General features: G+C 38.4%; 1 protein-coding gene and 1 long non-coding RNA gene across 6 annotated transcripts in view; both read left to right on the plus strand.

Annotated features, from left to right (window-relative positions):
- The window catches only part of ROBO2 (roundabout guidance receptor 2), a 1,748,812-nt gene that overhangs the window by 393,988 nt on the left and 1,335,440 nt on the right, over window positions 1-19,384 (plus strand). For 2 of the 4 annotated variants that reach the window (XM_017954063.3, XM_017954066.3), the window contains exon 1: window positions 14,655-16,027. The exons of 1 other annotated variant lie outside the window; for it this stretch is intronic. In XM_017954063.3, the coding sequence (XP_017809552.2) occupies window positions 15,898-16,027 (130 nt within the window). In that variant the 5' untranslated portion in view covers window positions 14,655-15,897. Of the gene's footprint in view, window positions 1-14,653; window positions 16,028-19,384 lie in introns of those variants that run through there. One more of the 4 variants, XM_017954059.3, reaches the window with a different exon arrangement.
- Window positions 3,512-13,695, plus strand: LOC103880815. Of its 2 annotated transcripts, XR_004181402.1 has the most exons (3): window positions 3,512-3,632; window positions 8,365-8,441; window positions 13,248-13,695. It is a non-coding gene; the product is annotated as an uncharacterized LOC103880815 (long non-coding RNA). The 2 variants fall into 2 exon arrangements; XR_004181401.1 differs by lacking the exon at window positions 13,248-13,695 and having other exon boundaries at window positions 8,365-8,917.

The raw sequence follows: 19,384 nt of genomic DNA on the forward strand, positions 1-19,384 counted from the left end.
TAATGCTGTCCCTCCCCCCTCCCCCCACCCCACAACAGGCCCCGGTGTGTGATGTTCCCCTTCCTGTGTCCAACATATGTAAAAAAACCTGCACGTTGCACACATGTACCCTAGAACTTAAAGTATAATAAAAAAGAAAAGAAAATCTGTTGTCTTGTTTAACCCTCAAAACAACCTCATGGGATATACTTTATCTCCATTTTTAAGATGGGGACACTGAGACAGAAAATAATTAAATGACTTAACCAAGATTCCACCATTGGTCAGTCATAGAGCCAGGATTCCGTATTCTCTGTATGTCTATCACGCAAATTCTCAAAGAAAGATTTAGTATCAAATTTTATTATTATTGTCATTGTTTTCTATCCAGATCTGTGGTTAGTGTGTCCCAGGTGAATCTCGTTTCACTATTACTGTGCTGTGTGCCTCTGTCCATGCCTCTGCCAGGGGCAACCTAGTAGTTCAAATCCGTAGATGTTACTCTCTCCTAAATAGTGTCTGTAATGTCTGCATTTCACCCATTTGTTTTACAAATATTCACTGAGCTCTTTCAGTGTGCTAGGCAAATATTCAGATGCCTTACACATGTACATCTGTGAACACAGTGAACACAAATTCCTCTTTGCAAGGAGCTTACATTTTATTTGGAGAGAGGTGGGAAATAAATAAAAAAAACACAATAAGAAAGCAAAGTATATAGCATGTTAAAAATTTATAAATTCCATGGAAAAAATAACAAAGAAATCAGAGCAGTTGGGAGGGATCTGGAATGCCAAGAGAGAGGAGAGGAAGCATGGGGCCTCTGTGGCTAGCGCAGGTTTCATGGAGAATGTAAAATCTGAGCAAAACCTGAAGCAAATGAGGGATTTGATGAAGCTCAAGTCAGAGTTAAAGTGGTTCTTAGAACAAACACTCTAAGGCAACGTTGTCTGGGTTTTTTAAATGGTAAGGAAGCCAGTATGGCTGGCATAGAGTAAATGAAGGGGAGAATAGGAAAAGATACACTGGATGTGGGAGGAACAGATCCTGAAGGACCTACCAGCTCATTGCCTGGAGATTTTTCTTGTGAGTTCAAATGGGGAGATGATGCAAGATTTTGAGAAATGATATGATATGACTTAGGTTTTTAAGAGGCTATTGTGTCCACAAAATGCATAGGAGGCTAGTGAGATACGGTTGAAGTGTGAAGACCTGTTAGTTGACTGTTGCAGTAAACGGTGAGAGACGTTAGTGGCTCAGACCAGGGTGGGCACAGTGAAGGAGTAAAAACTGGTTAAATTCTGGATGTTTTATAGACGTAGTGTCCATAGGATTTTGAGGTGGATTTTACACACGTAAAGATGGGAGAAAAAGTGAGAATGTAAGAATGACTCAGTTTTTTGGCTGCAACAACAAAAACAATGAAGTTGTTATTAACTGAAAGGGAAAGTTTGCATCAATGTACCTGGGAGGAGCCATTTTTTTGGACGAGTTGAGTTGGAGATATTTATTTGACGTGTTTATACATTGCCTGTTGTTGCATTACAAATTATCACAAACTTCACAGCTAAACATAACATCCAATCATTAGCTCAGTTTTCTAGGTCTGAGGTCCAGGCGGGTTTGAGTGGACTCTCAGCTTAGGATTGTACGATGCCTAGAATCAAGGCCTCATCTGAACTGGGTTCTTATTCATGGGCTCTGGGAAATAATTCATTTGCAGGTTGATTCAGGTTCTTGGCAGAATTGCATTCTGTGTGTTGATAAGAAATCGGCTTCAACTTCAATGGCAAGCTGTGGCTGCTCCCTGAATAGTTCTTTTATTTTTTTGAATCCTAAATGGTACCCACTATTTTCACTAACATTAAATAGGACTGTGTCAAAAAAAATTACATTTTTTTTTTATTCCAAGAAAATGTTTATCAGATATAGTGCTAAGACTCAGCCTCCGCAGAAGCAGAAACCGGGCTGTTCGGCGAGAGATATATCGAGCGTGTCTTCTGGAAGGAATAGTAAGTAGTTAGGAAGAAACACTAGGACTTATATCACTCATCGTCTGGTGAATTAATTAACCTGAGGCTTGACTAATGGGAGCTATTTTGCCGTTAAGGGTGATTAATTAACAAATTCTTCTACTTAGAAATGAGTGCTTATGTATGCACATATGCATATATATAAATATATCAATGTGTGTGTATAAATTGTACTATTAGGAAAAATTATTTAAAATAATGTTTTCAGATTGTTTTAAAATAGTTTAAATGATTTAAATTTAAAGCAAAAGATTCCCTCTTCCTGGAAGATTCAGAGGCTAATGAACAGTCGCCATGGTCATGTGAAATGGAAGATTCAGAGGCTAATGAACAGTCGCCATGGTCATGTGAAATGGAAGTTTCAGAGGCTAGTTCCCATGGTCATGTGAAATAGAAGATTCAGAGGCTAATGTAGACAGTGCATGGTCATGTGAGTATAAGGAAGTTTCAGGGGCTAATGAACGATGCATCGTGGTCATGTGAGAATGGATTCAGGGCTAATGAACAGTCGCCATGGTCATGTGAAATGGAAGTTTCGAAGACTGTGAACGAGTACGCCATGGTCACGTACGTAGTACTGGAAGATTCAGAGGCTAATGAACTGAAATTACATATGGTCATGTGAAATGGAAGGTCGAGGCTAATGAAGAGTCCCCATGGTCATGTGAAATGGAGATTCAGAGGCTAATGCGATGCATGCATGGTCATGTGAATGGAAGTTTCAGAGGCTAATGAACAGCCACCATGGTCATGTGAAATGGAAGTTTCAGAGGCTAATGCACAGTCGCCATGGTCATGTGAAATGGAAGTTTCAGAGGCTAATGAACAGTCGCCATGGTCATGTGAAATGGAAGATTCAGAGGCTAATGAACAGTCGCCATGGTCATGTGAAATGGAAGATTGAGGAAGACTGTGAACGGTCGCCCATGGTCATGTGAAATGTAAGATTCAGAGGCTAATGAAGAGTCCCCATGGTCATGTGAAATGGAAGATTCCAGAGAGCTGAAATGCACCGATGCATGCATGAGTGCATGTGAGGGAAATGGAGTTTCAGAGGCTAATGAACAGTCACCATGGTCATGTGAAATGGAAGATTCAGAGGCTAATGCACAGTCGCCATGGTCATGTGAAATGGAAGTTTCAGAGGCTAATGAACAGCCGCCATGGTCATGTGAAATGGAAGTTTCAGAGGCTAATGCACAGTCGCCATGGTCATGAGGTAGGAAGTTTCAGGAGCTAATGAACAGTCGCCATGGTGTGAAATGCAAGGTTTCAGGGGCTAATGAACAGTCGCACATGGTCATGTGAAATGGAAGTTTCAGAGGCTAATGAATAGTCCCCATGGTCATGTGAAATGGAAGTTTCAGAGGCTAATGAATAGTCGCCATGGTCATGTGAAATGGAAGTTTCAGAGGCTAATGAACGATACATATGGTCATGTGAAATGGAAGTTTCAGAGAGGCTAATGAATTGTCGCCATGAGATTAAAGTAATGAAATGGAAGTTTCAGAGGCTAATGAATAGTCGCCATGGTCATGTGAAATGGAAGTTTCAGAGGCTAATGAATAGTCGCCATGGTCATGTGAAATGGATATTCAGCAGAAAAGGAAATGAAGCCAGGTGACTCTTTTCTTGTCAAAATCGTTAGGTTTAATGCTACAGGACACAGGACAAATGAACTGTAGAAGTAATTGTGAGTCATGCTTTTGTCATAGGACATACTCTTTATCTAAGCAACGGGAATGAGACGGGTGGCGATAAGAGGGAGAGGGTACTGTGAACAGCTGCCAGATGATTTCTGTTATGTTTAGTTCAGTTTGAATTAGGAAGAAAGAAGAAATGAAGAAAGTCTTGTGTTTTAGGATGAATAAATATTGTTGCATCAGATGTTAAGATTGACCTTAACAGAAGTAATAGCATCCAGAAATCTAAAGGAAGGACATTACTCAGATGATAATGAAACTAAAACTTGTGTTGAAGAAATGCAGATTATTTAGCCTGAAGGTGATTTTAGGGATGACACTAAAGGGGGAAAGCAGCTATTTCCTAGTATTTAAAGAATCATTTTGATGAAGAAAGAAAATATTTGTTTAGCATCATTTTAAAAGACAGGATTAGAATAAATGGTTGAAAATTATTATTATCTAAAGCACTTGAGATCAAGAATAGACTTTAAAAAAAAAACCCGAGAATTATATAACTTGAAGCATTTAAACGAAACCTAGGATACACATTGGTGAAGAATGTTTGTTCTTTGTGCTTTTTATACTAAGTGATCTTTTAGCCTGATCTGGCTCTGAGATTTTATTAACCTATGAAATAAGATCATTTTAAGATCATGTACTTGATCTCATTACATCTGATACTTCAAGAAGTCCCTAACTTAGTAAGTGCTGCTGTGTTACGAGGTGAAAGTTACTAAAGTTGTTTTTAAAGACCTGTTATCCATCTGTCCGTCTTCACATTCTATGTCAGAGACTGCTAGCTTCCCCCCAAAATGTACTCTCGTTTTCTCTCAGATGAACACAAACCCAGAATTTTAGCTGGTCATTGCTTCTGTTGTAGCTAGCTTTGACCATGTAACAAAAATATAGCCAAATGATTGTAAGCAGGAGTAGTAAGTGACAATTTTCCTAAACCCTTCTGAGAGATAGCAGCTCACACCTCTGTCTCTTTCTCTTGTCCTCCATCCTGTTGACATGATGATGTCTATGGATGCAGAGAACCTCTTACATGCTTGCCTTGTAAACGGAGGCCATCCCTGATGAAGAAACAACATAGAAAGAGCCCATATCTCTTGAAACTTAATGGAGCAAAGCCCGACTGCTTGTATCCAGACTTTTTCATGAGAGAAAAGTAAATTATTACTTCTATTGTTGTGTCAGCTGTTTGTCTGTGATACTCACGCCTTAGCTATGTACTGATATATGGCTATATGATAAGCCTACAGCTATTTTTACAGTAATTCCTAATTGATAATAGGAATTAGTCATAGAAGATAGTTAAAGACATTGCAAAAATATGCAGTTTTATGTTTATTAAATACTACTTAAATTTGTTCGATATTTACACTATTTTCCGGCTTATAAATGATCTGAGAACTCTTATTTCTTTATTTCTAAAAAGTAAAGTTAACTGTGCAACAGTTGTATCTGCTGTCTTCAACATTCATTATATAGAGACACTTTTCCTTGGGATACCTATCATTTAACTAGAAACAGGACCAATATTATAGTACCCTAGAGTCTCAGGAGTACTCAGGGGAGAACCACTAGCAGATTCAACCACCCATTAATACGGTCATGCACTGCACAGTGATGTTTTGGTCAGTGATAGATCCCATATATGACAGTGGTCCACAAGATTTTAACAGCCTATTTTTGCTCTACCCTTTTTATATTTACATGCACAAATACTTTCCATCGTATTACAATTGCCTAGAGTATCTAGTCCACTAATCGGTGTACAGATTTGTAACCTAGGAGCGATAGGCTGTGTTATAACCTAGGTGTGTAGCAAACTATACCCTCTAGGCTTGTGTGAGTTTCTATTATATTCACACGATGATGGAATCACCCTGTGATGCATGTCTCAGAAAATACCTAAGCAATGCATGACTGTACATATTCTGCAAACATCCTCATGGGACTCTGGAACACTATAATTTAGTGACTGTGCTATTTAGACTATGTAGATTTTATGTATTTGTAGACAGGAATATCCCATGTTTGGATAAATTTATTATAAAAAAGAAATTTTAAAAATAAACATCCTGTTGGGTTCTCCTATAGATAAGAAACATTTTATGTAATTGATGTAGCATAGCCGATAAACCATGTCAACCTTTCTAGCACTGTCCTTTAAATGAACTTTACATAAGCCCAAGAAAATATCTAAGATGAAAAAAAGAATATTTTACAGGTTCAAGCATGTTTGATGAGATTTCAAGGCTTATTCTCTATAGAATCACTAGGACATCTCCTCAGGACCCATTTTCGGCCTTCTTTACAGAGAAGTCATGTAATCACTTGCGACTTAGGTTACCTATGTGTTAACAAATGCCAGAAACTAATTTTTCATATGAATTCTCAAAATATATTCTATTGGTTTTAAAAGGTTTAAACTTTAATTGTGTGTGGGTGTGTGTGTGTGAGAAAATAATGAACCAGGTGCTATATAGCAAACCCAGAATGCTTAAACTTTAATTGTGTGTGTGTATGTGTGGGTGGGTGTATGTGTATGTCTGTGTGTGTGTATTTGTAGATGTGTAGGGGTGTGTGTGTGTGTATGTGTGGGTGTGTAGGGGGGTGTGTGTGAGCACGTGTGTGTGTATATGTGTGTATGTGTGTGTGTGTAGAGGGTGTGTGTGTGTGCACGTATGTGTGTGTATGTGTGTGGAGTGTGTGTGTGTAAGTGTGTGTGTGTGTAGAATTGTGGCAGTGTGGGTGTGTGTGTGTGTGTGTGTGAAACAAATTACTTCTCTCGGCTTAAAGTCTCGCTTTAATTATTATTAATAATATATATGTGTGTATGTGTGGAGTGGGAATTGTATGTATATGTCTGTGTGTGTGTATTTAGCTAGATGTGTAGAGTGTGTGTGTATGTGTGTGTGTGTATGTGTGTGGGTGTGTGTGGGGTGTGTGTCTGTACGATGTGTGTGTGATGAAAAGCTGATAATGAAATACTAATAGAGTGTGTGTGTGTGGGTGTGTGTATGTGTAGGTGTGTATAATAGGGGTGTGTGTATGTGTGTGAGGCATGTGTGTGTGTGTATATGTAGAGGCGTGTAGAATTAATGTGTGTATGTGTGTATGTAGTAGAGTGTGTAGGTGTGTGTGTGTGGAGTGTGTATGTGTGTGTGGAGTGTGTGTATGGTGTGGGGTGCTTAAGAAGCGTGTGTGTGTGGAGTGTGTGTGGGTGTGTAGAGCGATGTCCTATGTGTGTGTATGTAATGTATAATATGGAATTGTGTGTGTGTGTAGAAGTGTGTGTGTGTAAAAAATAATGGGCTCAAATTACTATAAACAAAGTCCTCGCTTTAATGTGTGTGTGTGTGTGTGTATGTAATGTATGTGTGGGTAGATGTATGTGAATGTGTGTGTGTTAGCAGATGTGTAGAAGGGGTATGGAGTGTGTGGGGAGTGTATTATTATTACATACATTATTGTGTGTAGAGGTGTGTGTGTGTTTAATGTGTGTGTATGTGTGGGGAAGTGTGTGTGGGTGTGGGTGTGTGTGTGTAAAGAAGCAGAAATGAACCAGGTCTCTCACTCGCTCAGAGAATTAATGTGTGTAATGTGTGTGTGTGTATATTAAGGTAAAGGTGTATATGTATGTCTGTGTGTATTGTAAGAATGTAAGAGATGTATGTGTATGGGTGTGTAAGAAGTGTGTGTGTCTTGATAATATTATTAATAGAGTGTGTGTGTAATGTATGTGTGTGTATATGTGTGTGTGTATGTGTGGGTGTGTGTGTGTGTGTGAAAAAATGTTTTTAAAATTACTTCTCAAAAACTAGAATAAAATTGTGTGTGTGTGTATGTATTAATGTATAATAGGTGGAGTGTATGTCACAATATTGTGTGTATTTATGTAGATAATGAGGGGTGTGATATGTAAAATTAATATACAAATTAATAATAATAATATATAATAATAATAATAATAATATATAATAATAATAGAAATTAATAATATATATGAAATAATAATATATAATAATAATAATGTAGAAATTATGTATATATGTATATGTATAATATGGAAATTATGTATATATAGAAATTAATGTATATGTATGTGTGTATGTGTATGTATCTATTATGTATGGGAGTAATGTGTGCTTGTGTGGGAGTGTGTATGTGTGTGAAAAATGAACCAAATTGCCTATATAAGCAAAATGCTAACTTCAAAATAACAGATTAACACTGGAGTAGCAGTGCAGTATAAAATTGCTTACTAGGTAACAGTGCAGTGCATTTCAGAGGTACACGGAACAGATTTTTTGTTTTTTTCAAAATGCATGCACCCACGTCCTACACACAACTTGTTGAATCAAAACCACAGAGTGGTATACTAACAAATTTGCCCAGGTTATTGCAGTGAAACCACCAATATTTTGAACTACTCTTCAGAAAAAGCTTAGATGGAGCAAAATATTAAGCTGCCTATCTCAGCTAAAATGTTTAAAAGTGTATTATGAAGTAAAACACAATCAACTAGGACCCTCCAATAAGACATATAAGCCTCCGCTTAATTTTTTAATGAAAAGGAAACATTAGCAAAATGCAGTGTAGTATTAGGAGCTCATCTGAAGGTTCATCTAATTCAGCTTGCCCTGATCTCTTTGCAGATTCAGCCTTACCTTTTTGTCTCCTATAACTGCAGGCGAATAGAATGAGAACCGATGTGCAATCCGGGGATACTCAGGTACTGCAGGGTCTTAAATTAGCAAAGGGATTCAGAGATGTTCACTCTGTAGACATCACTGGCAAAGGAAAGAGGAATAAAAAATCTTTAAACGATTCCTCAATAACAGGGAAAATAAGTGATTTTTTTCTTGTATTTAAGTAGATATTTCAGTTAACCAGAGTTAATTCTTCAGCCACATTGCAATTGAAATATTTATACATTATGCATTTGACCTGGTACATATGTAACTGTACATATATTTGACCTTGGAAACAAAACTGATATATATTATATGTTACCATACATAGTGCCAAAAAACAAGCAATGTTTCTCTTGTTGTGGAATGATGTGCCTTTGCAGTAGGCTGAGCTAGAAAGGATGTATACAATACCTGGTTTTTTCTGTTGATGGAAAACATGGTTAAAAACAAATAATTAAAGTGTATGTTTGATATGGCATTAAAACATTCAGATCTGTGTTTTGGGCTTGCACAGTCAAAATAGAATGTTAAAGAATTAGGGAGAAATAACAACATAATTAATGAAACTACATATGTATGTATATAGATAATCGTGAATTGATTTGTGGTCTTTCAAGAGTTATGAAGTTAATGCTAATGCTAATTTACTACTGTCTCTTTGATTAAATCCCAGTTAAAATTTTATTCTGATGGCTTGTTGATGGAGTATATAATACAACATATTAACAACAGTGCAGCCTGTAGTTAGTAGAGAATAATCTTTGCCAAGTTAATGACAAGTAAAGTAGTCAGAGTCACACAGCCAAGTTTGCCCTGATGACTTTCTCATTTTATTTTGTTGTTGTTGTTTTCTTTTCTTTTTCTTTCTTTTTTTTTTTTTTCTTTTTTGTCTGTGTGTATAATGGAGAAACAGTGAGAATTTTCTGGACTAGAAAGGTTTTCATTGATGTACGCATGCACCACTGGGCCCTTCCCAGAACTCAAGCAGGGTAAATCCACCATTTCTTTGGCCTGATGTAAGGTGTTCAGAGAGATGAGTTACTCTCTGTGGATGAATTATTGTAGCAGAAATAGGAGACTTCCTTGGAAGCATAAGAATATAAATAGGATATTTTGCATGGCTGTTGTTGTAGAGTGTGTTGGTAATAAATGTTCTGTGGTCATCTTGTGAGCTTCAGTCAAGAAAAACATTTTAGATCATGCCTTTAATTGAAGCATTTTGGGAGGCTGAGAACAGAGGATCACTTGAATCCAGGAGTTTAATATCAGCTTAGGCAACACAGCCAGATTCCTGTCTCCACAAAAAGATAGAAAAATTAGCCAGGTGCAGTTGTGAGTCCCTGTGGTCCCAGCTACTCCAGAGGCTGAGGCAGGAAGATTCCTTGAGCCCAAGAGTTCGAGGCTGCAGTGAGTCATGATCTCACCACTGCACTTCAGCCTGGGTGACAGAGCAAGACCTGTCTCAAAAAAAAATAAAAATAAAGAACAGCATTTGTTCTGACTATACTTACATAAAATGATGGCTGCAGGAATCACTTGCCAGGTGTGGTGGCTCACGCCTGTAATCCCAGCACTTTGGGTGGCCGAGGTGGGCAGATCATGAGGTCAGGAGTTCGAGACCAGCCTGGCCACTATGGTGAAACCCCGTCTCTACTAAAAATACAAAAATTAGCTGGATGTGGTGGCAGGTGCCTGTCATCCCAGCTATTCAGGAGGCAGAGGCAGGAGAATTGCTTGAACTCGGGAGGTGGAGGTTGCAGTGAGCCGAGATCCCGCCACTGCAGTCCAGCCCGGGAGACAGAGCGAGACTCCTTCTCAAAAAAAAAGAAAAAAGAAAAAACAAATTGCCCACTTCTATTCGTTGGTCTGAAATGCTTAGGGTAGGTTGTGCTCTGGGTGACAGAGCAAGACTCCGTCTTGAAAAAAATAAAAAAGGAATCATCACCTTGTGATCAGACAAGCTGAGGATTACTCCGAGTTTCTCAGCTGCAGCCTGTGGAGATTTTCTTCCAATAATTCTTTGTCGGGAGGCCTGCCCTGTGCATCGCAGGGTGTGCAGCGGAATCCGTGGTCTCTACCCACAAGGTATGTCAGTCGCACTCTTTCAACCTTGTGTGACAACCACAAAATGCCTTCAGACATTGCCAAATGTCTTTTTTTTTTTTAAATTTATTATTATACTTTGAGTTCTAGGGTACATGTGCATAACGTGCAGGTTTGTTACATATGTATACTTGTGCCATGTTGGTGTGCTGCAGCCATCAACTCGTCAGCACCCATCAACTCGTCATTTACATCAGGTCTTTTTGAGGTTAAAATTGATCCTGACTGAGAGCCTACTAGGTACCTGGTGACCAAACTCACAGAATTTTCAGAAAATGGATTGGCTCAGTCTTCAACCTCATCTAATGAAGTGAGTATAACCAGTGAGATTACAAACAACAACATAATGATATAAAATTTGATGTATTCTTTTTCGAAAGCTTGGTGACAAATTTTGTTTGTAAACTCATTAGGGAAGGTTTTATCTCATATACATTCAATCATTAAAAGCCTAGTGACATAACTCACATTATGCCATTATTACCTAATATCAGAGATTAGTAAAAATTTTATCTTTATTAGGAAAAGAAATAAAAGGCAAGATGGTATTTATTGTGCATAAATAGTAAAATGTCAGGGGGTATAATTAGAATAGAGTAAATCATGGTATTAGGATAAAAATGAGTATATATTATTATGGAGATTCCTAAATCTTGCTTAATGGTGTCAAAGTTGAAGCAAGTGCTAGCATGACAGACAAAATCAAACTTCAAATGACATATTTAAAGAAGAGAGCTTAAACGCTGGAATAATATCCCATTATTCTTTGTATTTAATTTGTAACTCAATTCTTAAGGATATAAGCATTTTGATAACAGGGACTTTGTCTGATTATTCTTAAAATACCTAGCATTATTCCTGGCTTACCATATAGGTTTTAAATGGTTATTCAAGTGAAGGAATATAGACAATAAACTTTAAAGTTTATTTCAAATTAGTCTCCATTTATTCCCGCTGCTTTCAGTTCGGTTTCCAAAGTTTTCTTGCTTGGACTACTGCACATTTAAGCGGTTTTTCCTGCTTCTAATTTCACTCCCCATCATAATGCAGTCAAACATTTTTTTAAACTCATTTCAGATCATGTAATTTCCCTAATTTAAACCCTTGTTGACCCCCTACCATTGAGGATAAAGCCTAAGACTTTGGTGGTTAATGTACTTCAACATTTTAATCTAGCCCCTGCCTACCGCTGCTACCTAATCTCTGGCTACCCATCTATAGGTTCCACACCCAGCCACACTGCTTTCCTTGCAGTTACTGGAAGGGGACAGGGTTCCTTTCATTCCTGTCTGTAACCATGCTCATGCTATTTCCTCAGCCTGGATTATCCTCTGCCTCTTGCCTGACTTGACCTAGTCTTAAAATATATTCTCATTATTTGATACTTAGTGAAAAAGCCACCTTCTCTGCCCTGAATGTCCTAGCTGAAACAGCTCTTTCTCTTCTCTCTCACTGAACTTCACTTTAATATACACCTCCTTTATAGTAGTCCTTCTCTGCAGTCTTCCTAACCATTCTTTAGGGCCTGCATTAAAGCATTTATTATGTTGTATTGTAACTGTCTGTAAGTCAGGTCTTGCTAGGGCCTTCTTTTTCTTCATGTTTTCCTTTGAGCACAAGTAGGTGGCAAGGAATTTTATTCTGATTGCCTCTCTCGGTGGACCTTCTCTGATACCTTCCCATTTATAGACCTCCGTGCTGCTGCCAGTAAACTAAAGAAGATTCCAAGCCACAGCTACCCCAAAACCCCTCTATTGCTCTTACCTTTCAAGCTTTGCTTACACCCTTTCCAGTTTCCCAAGATCCATGCACCAGACTCAGTAAAAGAGAAGAATAACAAAAACTGGGGCCATGCAGGATTCAAGCTCTAGCTCTGCTGGGTAGTCACCATGTGACCTGGGCTAAGTAGCAGTATGTACAGTAGTAGCAGTACGTACAGTAGGAATGATAAATGACTCATCTCACCAGCTCGTGAAAATGAAGAAAATATCGAAACATTTAAAACCTCACATATATTCAGCATGTTATCACTATTTGCTCTGCTTTTATATTAAGATGTTACTTATGAGCAAGGTAGCTCAGAAGGATTGAGGGTGCAGAGACAACAGTTTAGGAGCGGGCCTAGCATGGGGATTCGCAAAGGCTTGGAACTAAGGGGTTTGAATTCAAAACAGCACTATGACCTTGGACACGGGACTTAAACGCTCTGTGCCTCAGTTTATACTGTGCTAAATGCAAGAAAGAATCATCCCAACTTTGGCCGGGCGTGGTGGCTCACGCCTGTAATCCCAGCACTTTGGGGGGCCAGGGTGAGCGGATCACAAGGTCAGAAGTTCGAGACCAGCATGGCCAATATGGTGAAACCTCGTCACTACTAAAAATACAAAAATTAGCTGGGCGTGGTGGCGGCGCCTGTAGTCCCAGCTCCTTCAGAGGCCGAAGCAGAAGAATCGCTTGACACCAGGAAGTGGAGCTTGCAATGAGCTGAGATCGTGCCACTGCACTCTAGCCTGGGCGACAGAGTGAGACTCTGTCTCAAAAAAAAAAGAATTATTCCTGCTTCATTGTGTTTTAGTAAGGATTAAATGAGCTGATGAATGCAAAATGCTTAGAACTTGTAATAAGTTAGCTGATTTGTTATTAAGATTAACATAGATGGGAAGGCATTTCTAAACTCATACTTCCACAGATGTATGTCTCATTGGACTGCCTCTCCACTTAGTTTTTCACTTTTCCTTCAGCGTCTACCCTTATTTATTCCATTGGCTACCCTCACCTATTTCCATCTGAGGAGGCGTTCTCTTCTCTCTTCTGGTGATGCAGAACCTCGAACTTCGGCCAGACGAATTCTGGAAGAGAGCGACTTCCCTCGTTGAGCGGCAGTGACTTGGTTCTTCCAATTCCATTTCAGTTTCCCCGTCAGAGAGCGCTACGGCCTGGTGTCTACCAGGGATTACTGGAAAGGAAAGAAACCTTGGAAATCTAAACGTGAAATATTTTTGGAGTGAATCGAACCAGCTTTACCCTATATTCAGGAAAGAATGATCTTCCTGGTAACCTTGTTCTGGCCAGACCTTTCAGAAAAATTCAACATTTCTGCCTACACCCTTTCATTATATTCAAACCTATTTGACATTTTTTCTGTTCTACCAAAGGCCCAAGACATTTTTAAAACTGCTAATCATGAAATGTGTGCTTTTTCTTTGAAGAGGAATGGAGCCAGTGGAAAGTAAATGGCTTTAGTTCTAGTCCTCCTCAGAGGGTGGTGGTGAGGGAGCTGGTCAATTTATTCTACCGGTTTCTGTTTACTTGCATTTAAAGAGAGAGGAAATGGTCAGGCAAACAGGATAGTGACTGGAAAAAGAAAATCAAATTCTGAGTTAAATATCAGCTTCCCATTTTTAAGTATGCAAAGACATGGAATTTTAAATCCACTATTTATAAAATGGGCATACGTTTTTCCTTCCTCACACAGAAGTTTTCAGATGAAAAGTTGAATACAGGGTGATTATTGTTTCTAAACTAAGGCACAATCTGAGAGTTTATTTTGTATGTTCCATTCATTTTTTTTGACAAACATTGTTTCCTTTTTATAAAAGCAAATTGTAATAACTATATTTTCAAATTTATCACATGGCTTAACAAGGTAACTTTCTCTTCTAAAGGTACCTCTTCCAAGAGTATGATTTGAAAGTGGTAATTTATTCCCTTTTGAAAATGATCACATCATAAAACTGGTGGTTATCATAATATAGAAATTGATTACTTTAAAATACATAAGTGCATAATTCATGTATTATGGCTCACTGATTAAGGAAATAAGTGACCATATGTATAATACTAACATGTAGACAGATTTAAAATAGTAGCCAGAATGTTTTGATCATGCCAATTCACTTCAGGTGGTAAAGATTCTATTATTTTCATTAATTATTATTATTGAGACAGTGTCTTGCTCTGTCGCCCAGGCTGGAGTGCAGTGGCATGACCATGACTCACTGCAGCCTCCAACTCCCAGACTTAAGTGATCCTCTTGCCGCAGCCTCCTGAGTAGCTGCGACTACAGGCATGTACCACCGTGCATGGATAATTTTTGGGTTTTTTTTGGTAGAGGTGGGGGTCTCACTATATTGCCCAGTCTGGTATTAAACTCCTGGGTTCAAGCTATCCTCCCACCTTGACCTCCCAAAGTGCTGGGATTACAGATGTGAGCCACTGTGCCAGACAAAACCAAACTAGTTGATTTTCTATGTACGCCTTCACCCACGTCATCTTCATCCGGGACACTGTCGTGTGTTAATTATAACCACACCTTGTGACCAGTAATGTCTGCATAAATATAGTCGCAAAAGACAGGAAGGCTTGGGGAGCCTTTTGTATTTCCATGGTGATGTACACAAACAAATAAAAATGTGCTTTCTTGAATGTGTGATTAACACATTCAAGAAAGCCTTGGCAGTCTATGTTGGTCTTTCCAGAAGTTTGCTTGTGGCATTCATGGTGGGTTCATTAGGGTGACACAGGAATGCCAAAGCAAACTGACTTCATTTAATACAGAAGAGAGCTGTAGCTACATATTGAGAACTTGCCCTTCCTGTTTTATTGCTGGGGAGAAAAATTATATACTTACTGTTGTTCATCTAATAAATATTTCAGACCCATTTATGAATCATTAGTGCAGATGCAATCCCCTTTGAATGTCACGAGGTGAAGTAAAGAAAAAATAAAATACATTTTAAGTTCTGAATCTTTCTGTGCTACATTGCCCGAATCCTCGTCTATCCACACAATAGATTAACTACCCTCTGTGCATACTATATTTTGCTCAGCCCTTAATATTCTGAAGCTGAACTGAAGCAGTCGTTATCTGTGGCGGTTCCTGGGTGGTTTTCAAGCCCAGCACTACCCACCCAAGTGGCGGTGACACCGGCTTTCACTGAAGCCTTATTACTCTTAAAAGAGCAATTTGGTTGGTTGCACGGCTATTAGGATCACACAGGCAGCCTGAAAGCTGTCAGTACAACTGCTTCTCATCTTCTGCACATAATCCTGACATCTTTTCCCTTTTCTGCTGGACACAGACACTACTGTTTTTATCATTTTCAATCAAGCTCACCCAGAACGCTGAGGAATATATTCCCACTGAAAGCAAAGTGGAGAACAGAATTATTTTATAGCTTCTGGAGTAGAAGCAGGGCTGACTGCGTACTGAGGAGAAGGAGCCGGATCCGTGAGAAATGTAGCTTGGCTCAGGGCTACATCAGGAAGCTGCTACTTCAGCTGTTAAAGATGGCAAAACAACACCTACCTCAGGTTTTTCAATGATTAATGCTATTTTCATAACCAGGAGGGAAGAGGATGTGAGGAATTTTGTGAAATTAGCTTGTGGAAATGTTATCATCAGAGAAAGTGGAGAAAATTACTAGGCTTGAACTTCTCTTCCTTTTGATCCTGTTCTTCTCTGGACCAACTCTGAGCAAGCTGACCCGGACCCCCTGGAAAGGAAAACCTTGGAAGGGGGGTGAGTGATGAAAGTTTTGTGTTAAAGATCTAAATGGAGTTATCAAGGCCAGTTAATGCTAACTTAAGGACAGCTGAGGGTGAAGGAGCTGCTTCTGTTTGAAATCAGGTTTATTTCAGGAAAGGGGATCTGTGTTGCAGGTAGCTAGAAAGAAGAATTTTCTCTGTACTCGATATCAATATGTTTTTGCAATGTTTGGTTTTCTGGGCTTTCAAAGCATTACAATGATCGTTTCCAGCAGGGAGACTATAAGAGCAGATGCATGCTGCTCTAGTGCAAGAATATATGCGTTCTCCTTCGGAAGCTGCAGTATTTTAAAAAGAAATGGGTTCTGAATATGTTAGATCCCTGAATTGTTGGCAGATTTTGTGAAATGATCAGAGGGATGTCTGAGAAAGGGCATGTTATGAAATGCAGTGCCACCAACACTAATTTTCTGGCTGACTCTATCAGTGTTGATGTGTTAATAAAGATAAATTGCATTAACTTTATTGGAAAAAAGTCTGCTGAATGAGAAAAAGCCTTTCCGTACTTTGAAGTGTTGTAATACATTTTCTTCTGCTGTTGAAAAATTATCATGAGATGGGAGAGAATTTTTGAGACTTTGAATCAACCTTTCTGTAAAGTTCAGTTGGTTCTGCTTCCCCGAATGCCATTTGTTTATATAAACACAAGTTATCAAGGTATGTGTTCTGTGAATGCTGTAGGCCAGAATGGTGCTGCAGACATATCCCATGAGAGACTTTCTGGACACTGTTTGTATATTTGGAGAAAAATCTTGATGGGAGATATATCTGAGGATTTTGCTTTGCAGAAGCATTATTTTTACCTAATGTTTTTATCTTAGCTGTAAAAATGTTTTGTGGGTCTCCCCTACCATTTCTTTCCTGTCAGTGTTTATCATCTGAGGTTCAAGAGAAGCATGAACATTATGAACAAGAAGTTTTAAAAATGTACCACAATATCTCAGCGGGATTTTCTAAATACCCAAGCCCCATCAGTTTGATCTTTCTGCTTCTCCTTTTGTGGCATTAAATATATTACAAATCTTCTGCCTACTGTACCTTTGAGGGAAAAGTTCCAACAGGCACTTAGCTTAGTTGATTGGTGCAGATCCACCCAGAGGAATGGTGCTGCAAATTATCTTCAGGCCTTGTAAATTATACCATCACATTACTATATTTCCTAATGTTATCAATGGATTCTTTTTCTTGCAAACCGCAAGCTGTTATTTATGTTAGCCTGCATGCCGGCCTTTAGTAGCTTAGGATCTAGAGATGTATGGTGTTATTGATGTCAGGAGTGTTAACTTGTATTTCTTACATATGGTCAGTACCTATAGCATGTCAAAGTTTAATTTCCTATGTTGAACTTAAGCAGTAATCTTTGGAGCTGTAGTTACCCGTGAGAAAGATAGCTGCAAGATTTTAGCAAAGTTGTTAACCTATTCAGAAAGGTTTATTTAAAATGCTTGTGTGTGTTCCTAAGCATGTATTCATTCCACACAGCTTTGAATACAGATGCATTTGATTTCATTTGTAAATCAAGTCTGAAATGTTTCATCTTTGAACATATGACCACTTTTTCCAATGTACTCTAACTAGCTCAGCTAGAAATTTGCTAGCTCTGCTGTGTGATGAGGATATGACTGAGTTAAGTTCAGAAACAAGCAATCATAGCAACATATTTCATATTGTTAAAAGAATTCTGTGTGTTTTGGAAAGGCCAGTTAAGTTACTGAAAAACTTTAAATGTGTTGACCGTGCTTGAAAATTATTTCCTTTTTAGTGCCTCTGTTTGCTACTGTATGTGCATAAATGATTTCCACAGATTCTGAGTTCCTGTAGTGTAGCCTCGCCTGGATATGCATATGTATATGTTGTAAATATTTATTTATTCATGAGCTTGGCTATTGATGGTGGTGTGCTATCTTTCAGTGGGTTGGAAAATTCTGTTCTTTTTTTCTTGGCATGTTATGCAGTCTTTTAAAACACATTTTTACAATTTGTTCAACATTATTTCCCTTTTCACAAAGTAAGGGTCTTCATTTGTTATTTTGAAAGATACCTTGCAGAGGTGTTCTACATACGAGGTGGGATGGGGGAGAATGAGTCATGTTAGATTAAACACTGTGGCCAGAGGCCAAGCATCAACATTGGAAAGACAACGTTTTAAAGGTTACTTTAACTACTCTTTTTTGGTTTGCTTCATATCAATACCAGCTCAAGTGTACCTGCTTACAAAACAATCTTTAAAACAGATACTCTATTTCTAAAAATCCTGGAAAAGATACCAATCGCAAACAACAAAGTTTTCTTCTGAATTGTTATTTTTTTTGCGCTCACATTGCCTATGTGCATTTGTCTTAATCTGACTGAACCTCCATACGGCAGCCTGCCCACACTGACGATTTCCATTTTTGTAGTATTAACAGGAACTACCATTGAGACAGAAACGGTTATCGGGGCAGACGTGGGGCGTGGCAGCGTCCTAGACCAGTGTATACGTGTGGCCTGTGAGGAGTGACACGAGCAGCACATAGCCAGAGCACCAAACAGATGACAGGAAACTGACTTGTCAGAACATTTGGAAAAAATGCAGATTATTGTTGGCTATCAAGGGATTTTTAAGCTCATCAATGAACATGACTCCCAAATATAGGTTAGTAGGCCAGCAAGTTTTCCCTCGGGCATATGCTTTTCTATTTAATCACAATATATGAATACCTTAAGGGAAAGCAGGTGTCCCATCTGATTAATTTAGAGCATGACATAAGTGATCATAAGAGTTTGCATTTATGATAAACTAACCAGAAATCTTAACTACATTGCTGACATTATCTTCATTAGAATTACAGAAGCTAATTATTTTATGTTCAATTACCCTCACCATGAAAAAGTCTAAAAGGTGTAAAACAGCTTCGTTCACATGAGCATAACCTTACAGAAAAGTTTGCAATGCAGATGGTCAACGTAAGTAACAAAAAGGAAATTATATATAAATATACAATATACATATTTACATATAATATACATACGTATTATAGAGTTCACCCTTGAATTACATAGGTTTGAACTGTGTAGATTCACCCATATGTGAACTTTCTTCTGCCTCTGCCACCCCTGAGAGAGCAAGACCGACGTCTCCTCTTCTTCCTTAACCTACTTAATGTGAAGACATGAGGATGAAGATTTTATAATGCTCAACTTTCACTTAAGGAATAGTAGATGTATTTTCTCTTCCTTATGACTTTCTTAATGACATTTTCTTTTCCCTAGCTTACTTTATTGTAAAATACAGTATATAACATATATAACATACAAGACCTGTGTCAATCAACAGTTTCTGTTATTGGTA

Source organism: Papio anubis, chromosome 2, assembly GCF_008728515.1.
Source record: "Papio anubis isolate 15944 chromosome 2, Panubis1.0, whole genome shotgun sequence".
NCBI classification, from domain to species: domain Eukaryota; kingdom Metazoa; phylum Chordata; class Mammalia; order Primates; family Cercopithecidae; genus Papio; species Papio anubis.